This window comes from Rana temporaria, chromosome 2, assembly GCF_905171775.1.
Source record: "Rana temporaria chromosome 2, aRanTem1.1, whole genome shotgun sequence".
Lineage (NCBI taxonomy): Eukaryota > Metazoa > Chordata > Amphibia > Anura > Ranidae > Rana > Rana temporaria.
In genome coordinates this window covers 201,052,327-201,067,179 of record NC_053490.1, presented here as the reverse complement: position 1 = coordinate 201,067,179, position 14,853 = coordinate 201,052,327, and the positions used below count along the sequence as shown (strand labels likewise).

General features: G+C 39.5%; 1 protein-coding gene across 6 annotated transcripts in view; it reads right to left on the bottom strand.

Moving 5' to 3' along the window:
- The window catches only part of ATP11A (ATPase phospholipid transporting 11A), a 251,388-nt gene that overhangs the window by 11,617 nt on the left and 224,918 nt on the right, over positions 1 to 14,853 (bottom strand). For 4 of the 6 annotated variants that reach the window (XM_040336232.1, XM_040336233.1, XM_040336228.1 and 1 more), the window contains one exon: positions 11,850 to 12,015. In XM_040336232.1, the coding sequence (XP_040192166.1) occupies positions 11,850 to 12,015 (166 nt within the window). Of the gene's footprint in view, positions 1 to 8,962; positions 9,052 to 11,849; positions 12,016 to 14,853 lie in introns of all 6 variants that reach the window. The other 2 variants (XM_040336230.1, XM_040336234.1) reach the window with 1 other exon arrangement.

Sequence of the window (14,853 nt, the reverse complement as noted above, 5' to 3'; positions counted from 1 at the left end):
CCATTGTTGACAGCTCAGCATAAGACCACACCAGAGCGACTTCAAAAAAGGTATGTATAGTGATTTCTTCTTTACAGGGCTATATAGGTTAGTCTTAGGCCTCGTACACACGATCAGTTAACCAGAGGACAACGGTCTGATGGACCATTTTCATCAGGCAAAACCGATAGTGTGCGGGCCACATAGGTTATTTAACCATCGGTTAAAAAAAAGCCAACTTGCTTTAAATTTAACCAATGGATTCCTAACCGATAGGTCAAAACCGATCGTTAGTAGGCACAACCATCGGTAAAAATCCATGCATGCTCAGAATCAATTTGACGCATGCTTGGAAGCATTGAACTTCGTTTTCAGCACGTCGTTGCGTTTTACGTCACCGCGTTTTGACACGATCGTTTTTTTAATCGATGGTGTGTAGGCACGAAAGACCATCAGTCAGCTTCATCGGTTAACCGATGAAAACGGCCCATCAGACCGTTCTCATCGGATGGACTGATCGTGTGTACGAGGCTTTAGAATGTTGATGCAAGTAGAAGTAGAGATTTTAATTTTAGCCTGAAGTTCTACTTTAAGAATTAAGCGATTAAGTGAATGAATTAATGATTTTGGATAGAATAGGGAAGGACTAAAACCTTGTGACGTTTTTACTGCCGACAGGGGTTTTACCCTTTTCTACTCCATCTAAAAAAAAAAAGTGGCTAGACTTTATAACAGTAAAATTAAGATCTTCATAACAACACAAGCTGAAAATCATGCTGTTATCGCCTTTAAAGTAACAGATAGTAATTTCTTAGATAGATCCTTTCTAATGGACATCTAGTAGAAAAAAATTCTCACATTGATTTCCTTTTCTACTTGTTTCACAGGTATATTTATATTTTTGTAGTCTTTTTTTGGTGTGGTTTGTATAGGAATTTAAGACACAAATAGTGTCAGGCCGCGTACACATGACCGGTCAAAACCGTTGAGAATGGACTGAGGTTCAGTTTCATCGGTCCAAACCGACCGTGTGTACGGCCCATCGATCTTTTGTCCTTCGGAACAAAATTGTAAAACTTGCTTTAAAATGGAACCGATGGACCGCTGACCGATCGAACCAAACCGATGGTTAGTACACAAAAGCATCGGTTCAAAACCCACGCATGCTCAGAATCAAGTCGACGCATGCTTGGAAGCATTAAACTTCGTTTTTTTTACACACGTCGTGTGTTTTGTGTCACCGTGTTCTGAAGCGATCGGTTTTTGAACTGATGGTGTGTACACACATCAGACCATCAGGCCACTTCAGCGGTGGACCAATGAAAACGATCCGTCGGACCATTCTCATCGGATGAACCGGTCGTGTGTACAGGGCCTCAGTGTTACCTATAGGGTTTTACAGTTTTACTTTCACTTTAACTAGTTGGTTTGGGTCAAAAGCTGCCTATAAATAGTTGAGTGCCACTAAGCCGACTCGATTTTGGTGCAAGTGTTAGATAGGATGGCCTTTTTCCACAACCAGAACACCAGGTTCTATACTGTATGTAGCCAAGGGTACAAACAGTTGATACAGAGTGCCAAACAAGCACACCTGTTATTGTAGGAGATAGTTTGTTTGGTCCACCTTGGCTCAAACTGACTAGTTAAAGTGAATTTAAAGCTTGAAATCCACTTAAAAAGTAAACCAGTCACAAGCCTTGGCCATTGAAGTAGCAAATAAAACATGTTCCCTGTAAATGTCAACTTGGTCCTTTCCCTTCTGCCTCTGAAGACTCCCAATTTGTACCTTAATGTTATGGGAAGGAGACCCTGGAGATTATCAGAAGTTACAGGAAAATTCAAGATTTATTCAAAAATGTAGAGGCCTATACTGCCAGATATCTTTCTGACATTTTTCACTGTAGGTGACCCATGCTTATGCATTTTGTCATTATATTCTATGTTTTAATAGCCCAGGCTTGTAAAGTTTACTTTAAAAAGGTGTACTTCATTTTATGCCAATTTCATTGTGTCTTCCCATTTTTTATTAGTCTATCTTTATTTTAATGGCCTTTACATGGCAATTAAACCTTAACTTCATTTTTTTTGTAAACAAAGTCTATTTTCTTATGATGCAATCATAAAACTGGTCAAAGACAAGACCACATATGGACTTTCAGAAACTCTGACCACTGAACTGTTTCTTGTGCTCTGAGATATTTGTGGTGGTGCTGCTGCTTTAATCTCATAGGGGCAGGCCAAAGGCTGAAAATTTCCAACCTATCTAGTTTCTCTTTCACAAGCAGAGATCCTCCAGAAATATCTAAAGAGCTCTAATGTGCCCCATTAGACAGCCAATATTGATGAGATTGCAATTGTTTTCCATACACCATCTGTTGCTTTGGAAAAGCGTATATACACTCACCAGCCACTTTATTAGGTACACCTGTTCAATTGCTTGGTAACACAAATTGCTAATCAGCCAATCACATGGCAGCAACTCAATGAATTTAGGCAGCTAGACGTGGTGAAGATGACTTGCTGAAGTTCAAACCAAGCATTAGAATGGGGAAGAAAGGGAATTTAAGTGACTTTGAACGTGACATGGTTGTTTGTGCCAGGCGTGCTGGTCTGAGTATTTAAAAAACTGCTGATCTACTGGGATTTTCACGCACAACCATATCTAGGGTTAACATAGAATGGTCCGAACAAGATAAAATATCCAGTGAGCGGCAGTTGTGTGGATAAAAATGCCTTGTTGATGACAGAGGTCAGAGGAGAATGGGCAGACTGATTAGAGCATGGGTCTTCAAACTACAGCTCTCCAGTTGTTCAGGAACTACAATTCCCATCATGCCTAGTCATGACTGTGAATGTCAGTGTGTTACAATGCCTCATGGGATGTATAGTTCTACAACAGCTGGAGGGCCGTAGTTTGAGGATCCCTGGATTAGAGAGATGACAGAAAGGCAACAGTAATTCAAATAACCAATCATGACAACCAAGGTATGCAGAATACCATCTCTGAATGCACAACACATTGAACCTTGGAGCAGATGGGCTGCAGCAAAAGACCACACATGGTGCTACTCCTGGCTAAGAACAGGAAACTGAGGCTACAATTTGCAAAGGCTCCTTAACTGCTTAAGACCCGGACCATTATGCAGGTAAAGGACCTGGCCCCTTTTTGCGATTCAGCACTGCGTCGTTTTAACTGACAATTGCGCTGTCGTGAGACGTGGCTCCCAAACAAAATTGGCATCCTTTTTCCCCACAAATATAGCTTTCTTTTGGTGGTATTTGATCACCTCTGCAGTTTTTATTTTTTGCGCTATAAACAAAAATAAATAGAGTGACAATTTAAAAAAAAAATGCTATATATTTTACTTTTTGCTATAATAAATATCCCCAAAAAATCTATATAAAAAACATTTTTTTCCTCAGTTTAGGCCGATACGTATTCTTCTACATATTTTTGGTAAAAAAAAACAAAAAAAAAACGCAATAAGCATTTATTGATTGGTTTGCACAAAAGTTATAGCGTTTACAAAATAGGGGATAGTTTTATGGCATTTTTATTAATAATTTTTTCTTACTAGTAATGGCAGCGATCAGAGATTTTTATCGTGACTGCGACATTATGGCGGACACATCAGACACTTTTAACCACTAGGGCGCGCTAAAGGGGTTAAGTGTGTCCTATTGTGCGTTTCTTACTGTAGGGGGGCGTGGCTGGAAGTGTAACGTCACTGATCGTCGTTCCCTATGACAGGGAACAGATGATCAAGTGACAGGCCACAGAGAAGAACGGGGAAGGTTTGTTTACACTCACCTCTGCCCGTTCTTCAACTCCTGTGACCCGATCGTGGGACACCGGCGGTGAGCTTCGGACCAGGTCGTGAGTGCACCGCCGGCGGCGCGCTCGCGACCCACGGCTGGGTTCTAAAAGGGGACGTACATGTACGCCCTTGTGCCCAGCCGTGCCATTCTGTCGACGTATATCGTTGTGCGGCGGTCCTTAAGTGGTTAAAGGTGGAGTCTGGATTTCAGCTGTGACATTCAGATTGTAGGGTCAGAATTTGGCATAAACAACATCAAAGCATGGATCCATCCTGCCTTGTATCAATAATTCAGTATGGTGGTGGTGGTGTAATGGTGTGGGGGATATTTTCTCTGCACACTTTGGGCCCTTAGTTCCAATTGAGCATAATTTAAACACCATGGCCTACCTCAGTATTGTTGCTGCCCATGTTCATACCTTTATGACTACAGTTTACCCATCTTCTGAAGGCTACATCCAGCAGGATAATGCACCATATCCAGTGCCGACCCAAGACATTGTGCTGCCTGGGACCAAGAATGAAATGCTGCCCCCCCCCCAGAAAAAAAATCACGCCAACCAAAAGGCCCCCACATTCATTATTTTATATCATGATAACTAAATGGGACCCGTCGTGGCTCTATACATGTATAAAGGAGTATAAAGAGGACCTGTCATTACTCTTTACATGTAAAGGAATATCAAGAGGACCTGTCATGGCTCTATAAATGTATATAGGACTATAAAGAGTACTTGACATGGCTATATACATGTATAAAGGAGTATAACGAGGGCCTGTCATGGCTCTATAGATGTATAAAGAGGACCTGTCATGGCTCTATACATGTATATAGAGGACCTGTCGAGACTCTTTACATGTAAAGGAATATAAAGAGGACCTGCCATGGCTCTATAAATGTATATAGGAGTATAAAGAGGACCTGTCATGGCTCTATACATGTATAAAGGAGAATAACGAGGGCCTGTCATGGCTCTATAGATGTATAAAGAGGGCCTGTCATGGCTCTATACATGCATATAGGCGTATAAAAGGACCTGCCATGGCTCTATACATGTATCCAGGAGTGTAAATGGACCTGTGAATTGCCGGCGGCCACAATGTCTTTTGCGCAAACTAATCAATGTATGCTAATTGTGTTATTTTGTTTTTTTTTTTGGTACCAAAAATATGTAGAAGAATACATATTGGCCTAAACTGAAGAAAATAGTTTATTTTTCAAAATTTTGGGGATATTTATTATAGCAAAAAGTTAAAATATATATATATTTATAGCACAAAAAATAAAAACAGCAGAGGTGATCAAATATCACCAAAAGAAAGCTCTATTTGTGGGAAAAAAAGGACATCAATTTTATTTGGGTGGCGGAACGGGCTGGCGGGCATCAGTATGCTGCCCCCCTAAAAGTGCTGCCTGGTACCCATGGTACCACCCGGTCCCATCATAGGGCCGGCCCTGACCATATCACAAAGCTCAAATCACCTCAAACTGGAATATTGAACAGGACAATGAGTTCACTGTACTTCAATGGCCTCTGCAGTCAGTGGAACAGGAGATTCGCATCATGGACGTGCAGCCGACAAATCTGCAGCAACTGCGTGATGCTATTGTGTGTATATATGGACCAAAATCCCTAAAGAATGTTTCAAACACCTTGTTGAATCCATGCCAGGATAAATGAAGGCAGTTCTGAAGGCAAAAGGGGGTTCAACCCAGTACTAGCAAGGTGTACCAAACAAAGTGGCAGTTGAGTATATTTTGTACAACCAAATAATATGAATATTGAATCACATTAATTCAGTCTTGCCGAGTCCGATCTTCCTGTGACATCCACCTACTCTTCTTCAAATGAGCTATGCTATGCTATGCTATGCTATGCTATGTAGCTAAATGGCAAGCATGCATTGAGATCGAGATGACAGTTCCATATCTTTAAATGATCAGGTTAGTTTATTATAAATAAAGCAAGCATGAGGAATGATTCTGCAAAATGATTGCTTCAGGAAAAATCGTGTGCAAGACAAAGGCAAAGTCTTAAACTAAAAGAAGCAAGCAAAAATAAAAGTGCTGCTCTCAGGCCATATAAATCCTCCAAAGATTTTGCTGTTCGTTGCAGCCAAGTCTATTATTCCCACTGGCAATGATGAAACTCTGATGTACAGCTCTGGCTGTTAGCCATTTTTAATGCGACACACCCATAGTAGTATTGGATAGTCAAGGATACTGAGCACAATGGGTGTGTGCACTGAATAGCAAACATGGTTACAAATGCAACTGTAATTGTAGTTACTAGGAAATAAAATGGCGAATGGTGATCAATCTAAACCTAGATGGTGTGAAGGTTTGCAAAGCTATTAAAAAATGCCTATATTAATAATAAACAAAATACATTTTACCTGCTGCTACAGAAGGCTTCTACTGCTATGTCCCCAAGTCCCATGATGTGCATGGTAGAGAAAACTACCAGCCGCCAAATACATAGCAGGAACAGTATGCTAGTTCCCAAGGTGGCTTTACATTGTAAAGTACAGTGGAACCTTGGATTACAAGCATAATCCGTTCCAGGAGAATGCTCGTAATCCAAAGTACTCGCATATCAACGCGAGTTTCTCCATTGAATTCAATAGAAACTAAAATAATTAGTACCGTATCGACTTCAATGGCATGCAATACAGCATGCGGCCAGAGGCAGGGGGCGCCGGAGAGCCTCGTAAACACTCGGAAAGGGCTGAGGAAACCTTGGCTAAACTTGGAAAACTTTGGAAAGGCTCGGGAACAGAGTATTTCTGAGATTTTCTAAGCATTTCCGAATGGCACCGAACGGCTCTGATTGGAGCAGTTAAGCTCTGCTCGGCTCCAGCGCCCCCCCCCCGCCTCAGGCCAAATGCGGTATTGCACAGCACTTTGGCTTGAATCCTGTTCGCAAACCAAGTCAGGATTTTTTTAAAATACAGTGCTCATATTGCGAAACGCTTGTTAACCACGTTACTCGCAATCCGAGGTTCCACTGTAGTGGGTTTGCAATATTTGGTAGGGCTATACTGTATGAATATGGTCAACCACAACCTATTTACAGCGGATGTAGAGGACAACCCAAGGGACTTGTATAACTGCACTGTTTGCATCATTATTTACTGTTGTGAGCTCATGATTGAAAAATCCCTGTCAAGTTATCAAAGATTGTTAACCTAGCATGTCTCCATTCTTCCAGGTAGGAGCACAGTACTATTATATTGTAGAAGAACCAGAAGATTATTTCATTACAATGCCCCTATATAGAAACCTGGAAAATGTATATATAATGTATTCAGACCCCCTTCACTTTTTCAGTTTTGTTATGTTTCAGCCTGATACTACAGTTGTTCAAATTATTATTTTTTCTCATTAATCTATACTCCATAATGAAAAAAGTGAAAACATGATTTTAGAAATGTCTGAATTCATTAAAAAGAGAAGAACTGAAATAGGTATTCTGACCCTGTACTTTGTTGAAGCATCTTTGGCAGCAATTAAAGCATTGAGTCCTTTTGAGTATGACAAAACAAGCTTTGCACACCTGGATTGGGGGATTTTCTGCCATTCTTTGAAAATCCTCTCAAGCTCAGTCAGATTTGATGGGGACCGTCAGTGGACAGCCATTTTCAGGTCACTCCAGAAATGATCAATAGGGTTTGAGTCAGGGCTCTAGCTGAGCTGCTCTAGGACATTCACAGAGTTGTCCTTAAGCCACTTCTGTGTTGTCTTGGTTGTGTGCTTAAAATTATTGTCATGTTGGAAGGTGAACCTTCACCCCAGTCTTTCAGGGAGGATATTTTTGTACTTTGCTCCATTGAGCTTTTCATCAACCCTGACCAATTTCCCAGTCTCAGCTGCTAAAAAAAAAACAGAGTTATGCTGCCACCACCATGCTTCACTATTGGAATGTATTGGCAGGTGATGAGCGGTGGCTGGTTTCCTTAAAACATAGCAATTAGAATTGAGGTCAAAGAGTTCAATCTTGGTTTCAGACCAGAGAATCTTGTTCCTCACAGTCAGAGTCCTTTAGGTGCTTTTTTGCAAACTCCAAGTGTGTTTTCATGTGGATTCCGTCTAACTACTCTGCCATAAAGCTCAGATCAGTGGAGGGATGCCGTGATGGTTGTCCATCAGGTTCTTGGTCACCTCTCTTACGAAGGTCCTTCAACCTGATTGCTCAGTTCGGTCAGGCAACCAGCTCCTGGAAGAGTCCTGGTTTTGCCAAACTTCTTTCATATGAGAATTATGAAGGCCACTGTGCTCTTGGGGACCTTCAGTGCAACAGAATTTTTTGTACCGGTCCCCAGACCTGTGTCTTGCAATAATCATGTCTCTGAGCTCTGCATGCAGTTCCTTTGACTTCATGGTGTTTGCTCTGATACAGTAAGCATTGCCAACTGTAAGGCTTTTTATAGAGAGGTGTGTGACTTTCCAAATCCTGTGCAATCAATTTAATTTACAATAGGTGGACTCCAATCAAGGCGTAGAAACATCTCAGCAACAATCAACAGAAATGGGAAGCACCTGATCTAAATTTGTTGCAAAGGGTCTGAATACTCATGTCAATGTGATATTTCAGTTTTTCCTTTTTAATAAATTCACATATATTTCTAAAATTCAGTTTTTTACTTTGTCATTATGGGGTACTGAGTGTAGATTAATGAGAATTTAAACAACTGTAGTATCAGGCTGCAATATGAAAAAATATATAAAAAAACATTCACTGTATGTAAACCAGGGGGCCAGCAAAAAATCCAATGATTCCAAGATATTCTAAATAGTGTCCTTGTTGTACAAGAACGCCAAATTCCATTTGGCAACCGAAGTCCAGCTGTCATTTCTCATCCACATGGATTAAAAAAGGGACAGCTGGATTCTGACCAGTCGCTAGAAGCAACAACATTTGATTTCCTTGGTATTCTCTAAACCATGCTTTAATGCTAAATAAAGCAAAAAGACCCAACTATAATAACAAGGTAGCAATAGTTCGTCCTTCCCATTGAAATATTTTTTTATTATTATAAAATTCCTTATTTATATTTCGGCAACAGGATTGCAGAGACAGAAACCAAGAAAATGAACGACAGGAAGCCCCGTGTGTCTGTAGAGGAAATTACGAACATGCAAAAGTCAGAAAAAAAAGGATCACCTTTAAGTCCATTAGAAAGTTATATTGCCTGTGGTCTGAGAAAGCATAAAGATGGTGGACTGCTCAACAGAAAGGCACGGTTGTTTAGTCTGTAAGTTCCCCAGAAGGTGGCAGCAGATGCCCACGTGCAATGTGTAAGCAAGGCAGCAGTTATTTATGCAAAGCAAGTAGAAGACAGCAAAGGGAAAAGGAAGAAGGAGAAAGAAACACAAGGGATACATTTTATTAAACACTAAAGCATTGCTAATGCAATATTAGTGCAGTTTAGAGAGAAAAAAGCTCAAAAGGTGGGTTCTCGCATTTTTATTTCCAAATCTGCAACATGGGAGGTGAGATGGTAGTGTTATAAAGCCAATGGAGATGCTACTGAAATGACTTTAATGTTTTTTTTTTAAGGGCAACTATTCATTATTACCGCAGAACAGCAAAAAAAGTAAATACATATACTGACCTCAGATTGCCCTGTTGCATGCCTGTCCATCCGAAATGGAGCAAGTTGCCTCTGCTGTAGTGCTCCTGTACATTTCCCAGCTAATACAAATAAGTACAGGGAATCTCTCACTGTGTAGGCAGAGCCTCAGCAATCTGGTCTAGCCACTGGGGGGGATTCTGTAAGGCCGTTTGTCCTACACCCAGGATTTAGGTGTATTCTATTATATACTGTACATATGATACCCTATGCTACCAATATTAACCTATAAGGCACCCAATATATTGGCCATCTACTATCCATTATGGATATCTGATATCCTGGATGACAGCTTGCACGCACCACTGCTCCTCTGATTGTTTTTAAAGCTATCACGCTAGCTTTACGGGGCATTAACCCATACTAATACTTACCCTAAGCTCCCGAAGAAGAGCAAAGGTGCAAACACGTAGAGCTTTATTTTGCTACATCAACTTACACCAAGCCCGTCCAGACATTAAGGGCCGAAATTCACTGGCGCACCGATTATGGATACGATGGGCCCATGTTGGTGGTTTTGTTGATGTTTATACTATACTATAGTTTGGGTACTATACTATCATGAGAATTTTAACTTGCACTATTATGTTTTAGTAGATTTGTAATAAAATATACACTTTTTTTAAAACATTTGTGTATCTTGGTGCCTATAATGGTCCGTAAGGGTTCACTAACACATTTTGCTATACATTTTGGGATGTGGCATTGTTTTACCACACTGTGAGGATGCAAATATACTCTATTTTCCTGGAATATTATTTAATTGTCAATAAAATCAGCAATTTTTAATTAAATGTACTTTTGAGGAGAGGAGCCCGTAAGCTGTATATCGGATTTCTCATCATTCCCTGTGCCTGGATTATCACCATTTTAAAAAGCCCTATAGGCCAGAGAGCAAAGTTAAGATAAAAATGGCAATAAATAGGTGTTACAGTCAGGAACAAATCTGATTGGATGCTGTTATTTGGACATTTTTGCCTTGCTTAACATTTTTTTCTTAGACATGTTTGCACTAAAATATCTTTACATCTGTAAAATATGATACGTTTATACTTGCACACAACCCACTTTTTGAGCTTTTTTCTCTAACAGAGTATTAGTTACAAATCACATAATGATGCTTCTTCACATAGAGAACATAAAAGCTAAAAGCAAATAACATAGTACCTGCATACTAACTCGCTAGCATTTAATACATTTTGAGCAGGAATGACTGTTAGCTTACATACTGCAGGTGTATAGAATTCTATATATAATATAGACACACAACACTGGAGAAAAGAAAAGTAGAATTACATGCTAATTCTTAGTAAAATAAAAGCAACAATGTACTGAATTTGGTAATCTGCTGCCATGTTTTAAAGCAATTGCAGTAATTATTAGTGACAATTAATTTAGATTTCTCAGTTCATCTGTCATCATATAATACAAAAATAATAATAATGTACAAAGTGCAATAATACATAGCAAGCAAACAGAAATCATCTTTACCTGACTACCAGTGATTCTGTTACATGCTACTTAATCCATTTAATATGATTCACTTACATGCTACACTGTATCTTGAGTTGCTTTCGGATCATCGGAGTTCTATATACACTATAAAACTGGAGGCAACAAATATGTGGATGTTGCACATAGCAATTATTGAGGTTGGCATTAGCTTTCAAGCCTAGGTAGGACAATGAAAACCAACACCTGGCAGTAGAATATAGTTGCCAGTCAATAGATGCCAGTTTTATGATGGGATAGGCAAGCACGGACACTCATTTTCTAACCTATGCTAGAAAAAAAGACAGGTTCAACAAGAATGTGTATCCAGGCCAAATACATGTACATTTGTGTCTTTGCAATCAAAGATGGTTTTTGATTTATTGCTAGTTTATTGCACTTTGAACATTGTCCAGTTCCTTCTTGAGAAAAATAAAAAGAGTGAAGCAAAAATCAGTACTTGCTGAAAGGTCTACATTAAAAACCTGTGAAAATGTTTTTTTTTGCTACAGCTGAGGATCCAATCCAGGTTGACACTGTGCAACTCCTGAAAGCAGGGTCACGTCCAAAGCCGTGCACCCCATTGTCATCAGCAGACACCAATATGTCTGCCCCAGAATTAGTTTGGCTTCCAGGAGTCAGGCAATGGCAGCCTCCTACAATAAACCATCATTGTGAAAAATAGCCACCATCATGACAGGTCCCATTTTAATCAACAGAAATAATAAAACTATGCATATAATAAATATACAGCATATTAATGAATATTCAAAAAATAGGTATTCAAATTAAAACTTTATTTCTGACCAAAACATTGCACACAATTATCATAGATTTATGAAACTGATTAATATATTCTTTCTCCATTGCATTTATCTGCATGAGATTGTGTATTATAAGAATGTGTTCTAGATTGTCATTGTTTACCTGTATCTTTTCTGTGGCCGTGGGCCAGAACAGTCTGCATATAATCTTCTTGAGAACATCTGGGAGGAGACTGACTGTAATGAGGAGTATAATGCCCAGCCATGCAGGACCACTGGAAAGCATTTGCATAAAGACATAATACATCCTCTGATAATTGAGGAATGGCCTAAAATGATAAAAAAAAAAGGCACATTACACTACAAAAGATTCTAAATTAAAATCGGAAACAATACTTGGTGCAATGGGTGTTTTGCTACAGCACATTACTATGCATATTAAACGGTAAACATTGCTATATTATATATTTTCATGGAACACCAACCAGCACTACCCCAGACTATAAATATCCCTGTCTGACCCCTCCAGAGTCATTTGGACACTCCTCATTGACAAATTACTTGATTCAATGAGCTCTTCCAGGGCTATCATAGCCCAAGCCATGTATCACAGTTGCTGGCAGCAGATTCCCTACATTGATCAATGTAACAGATGGTTCAGCATCAGTGCTTATTAAAATGTAAACAACATGGATACATTGTAGTTAATGGCAGCTGTCAGGAGCAGCTAATAGATGTGCAATTTGTTTTGGTTCAAATATAATTTTGGACAAATTTTTGTTTAAAATGTGTTAATATTCATTTAGTTTAATTTTGTATATTCGAATCTAATGAATTCCAAATTTTCGGACAAATTTGGATCATTTGAAAAATGATCGAATTCTGTGGCTGCCGTGTCCTTAACAACTGGTGACTCACCAGCTGTCAGCAGGTTTCCCCACTGACAGATGCATGTAAAAAAAAGAATGCCAACAATAAAAAATGCAGAAAAAAAAACACAGTTTGGGTTCCCCCCCTTAATCCCTACAAGACCCTTCGGGTCTGGTATGGCTTTTAAGTGAAATCCCACGCCAATATTTAAAAAAATAATTGTGTGTGGTCCTCTTGAAAATCTATACCAGACCCTTATCCGAGTATGCAGCCCATCTGGCCAAGGGGGGGGGAGCAAGCGTGCTTTGAAGTTGATAGGGACAAGGGCCTCGACCCTACACCCCTGGCTAGGTGGTTGTGGGTGTGTGGGGGGTGATCAGAATCAGGAAGTCCCCTTTAAGGGGAAAGGGGATGACAGCTCTGCCATCTGACAGTTCTTAAATAACTAAGGGCCAGGGCCTCCCAATGACATCCTAGAAATAAAATATAATACAAATGACAATTTTCTGGCTACAAAAAAAGGCTAAAGAAATTAATAAATAATAATGAATAAAACCGTCTTGCTAGTTTTTCTAAATGTGTACCAATGTACCATTTATAATAAAGTTTACAAGAGTAGACTTGAAGCACTTGGTACACAGAGCAGCTGCAAGCGTATGCAACACAACACCAGCTCCAAATAATAGCGTGGCATCTAGAGTACAGTGAATGTTAATAATTTAACCATGTCCTTCAGGCATTTTGTTCAAACCCAGACATCACATCTAGTTTTACTGCCAAATGGGCACCACGCTAAATGTGCACTAACCAATAAAGTTCTGTCAAGCCTGAAGGTAGAATCCACTATAAAATATGAACTGAGAGAAAAAATAATAATAGAACTATAGGTTAGATATGAAAAAAGGTGCAATAAAACAAACAGACAATGCTGGTTGTCTGTTTTATTACAAAATAAATAATAAAAAAAAAAAAGAGAGACCAACCTATAAATGTAAATTCAGGCACCTGTAGAATCTTTCCAAGAGAATTAGGAGCCCTGAACCTGGGGCACTTGTTTATCCTAATGTCTACTTTGCTTTGGTTCCCCGATGTAGTATCAAAGACCAACAACTACTGATGGAGGCAGGAAAAGGCGGACCAGAATTTCACTTTCATGTCAGAGTGCCAAGGGCTCTGGGGACTGCATTTCAATAAAGGCCAAGTTCACCTTTGTTATTTGTTAACTTTTATTTCTAAATTCCAGCTTTTCTTTGTACCAATATAACATTAAAGTTCTTCTTTTGCAAAAATAAAAAAAGCTTTCCATTTATTCTACACATGCTAACCTCACTGTCCTCATGGTTGTTTGAAAACACTTATCCATTACTTCTGCCTTACTTCCTGGACAGACTTTAGGTCATGACATGGAAAGGAGTTGATCAGCTGATCTCATCAGCACACACCCTGCATCATCTACCCTCAGCTGGTCAACTCCTTCCTGTGTCATGACCTAAAGTCTGTCCAGGAAGTAAGGCAGAAGTAATGGATAAGTGTTTTCAAACAGCCATGAGGATAGTGAGGTATTCATGCGTAGAATAAATGGAAAACTTTTTTTATTTTTGCAAAATAAGAACATTAATGCCATAATAAGTACATAGGGGATCTGGAATTTAGAAAAAGGTGAACTTAGCCTTTAGGTCCTTTTCACACTTGTGCGACTTTGCCACAACTTGAAGCACTGCCTGTGTAATCGTGAGGTCTATGGACCTCAAGTCGCATCAAAGGCGGACCAAAGTAGCGCAGGGACTATTTTGAAGTTGCTGCAACGTGAAGTCGCACAGATATGCACGATACGCATTGGAAATCATGAGGTATGACTTGCCATGCTACTTTTCAGTCCCAAGTCGCAGGACAAGTAGCACAAGTGTGAAAGGGGCCTTAAGGTCTAATGCACACTAGCCTTTGAAATGGGTTTTGGATGCACTCACATTGACTTGCATCAAGAAATAAGAGCAAAGCACAAACAGGTTTAAAAACTGACCTGAACTGATTTTAAATGTCCATGTCCAGTTGCCATTTTAGGCAGTCTTAGATACTGACCAATGGACTTTAAAGGGCACTGATAATTTTTGATTTGCGCTCATGAATGTGGTCAGTTTAATTTAAACTTTAACAACGCCTGTAAAAGCAAACATGTTTCTGTTTCTAATTATTATCAAGGGGTAGTAATTATATATTATAAAGGCAGGCCAACACAGGCAGTGCTGACAGAGGAATCAACAATTGTCTTTTCCCGGCGAGGGAAGCCATCCCTGTTT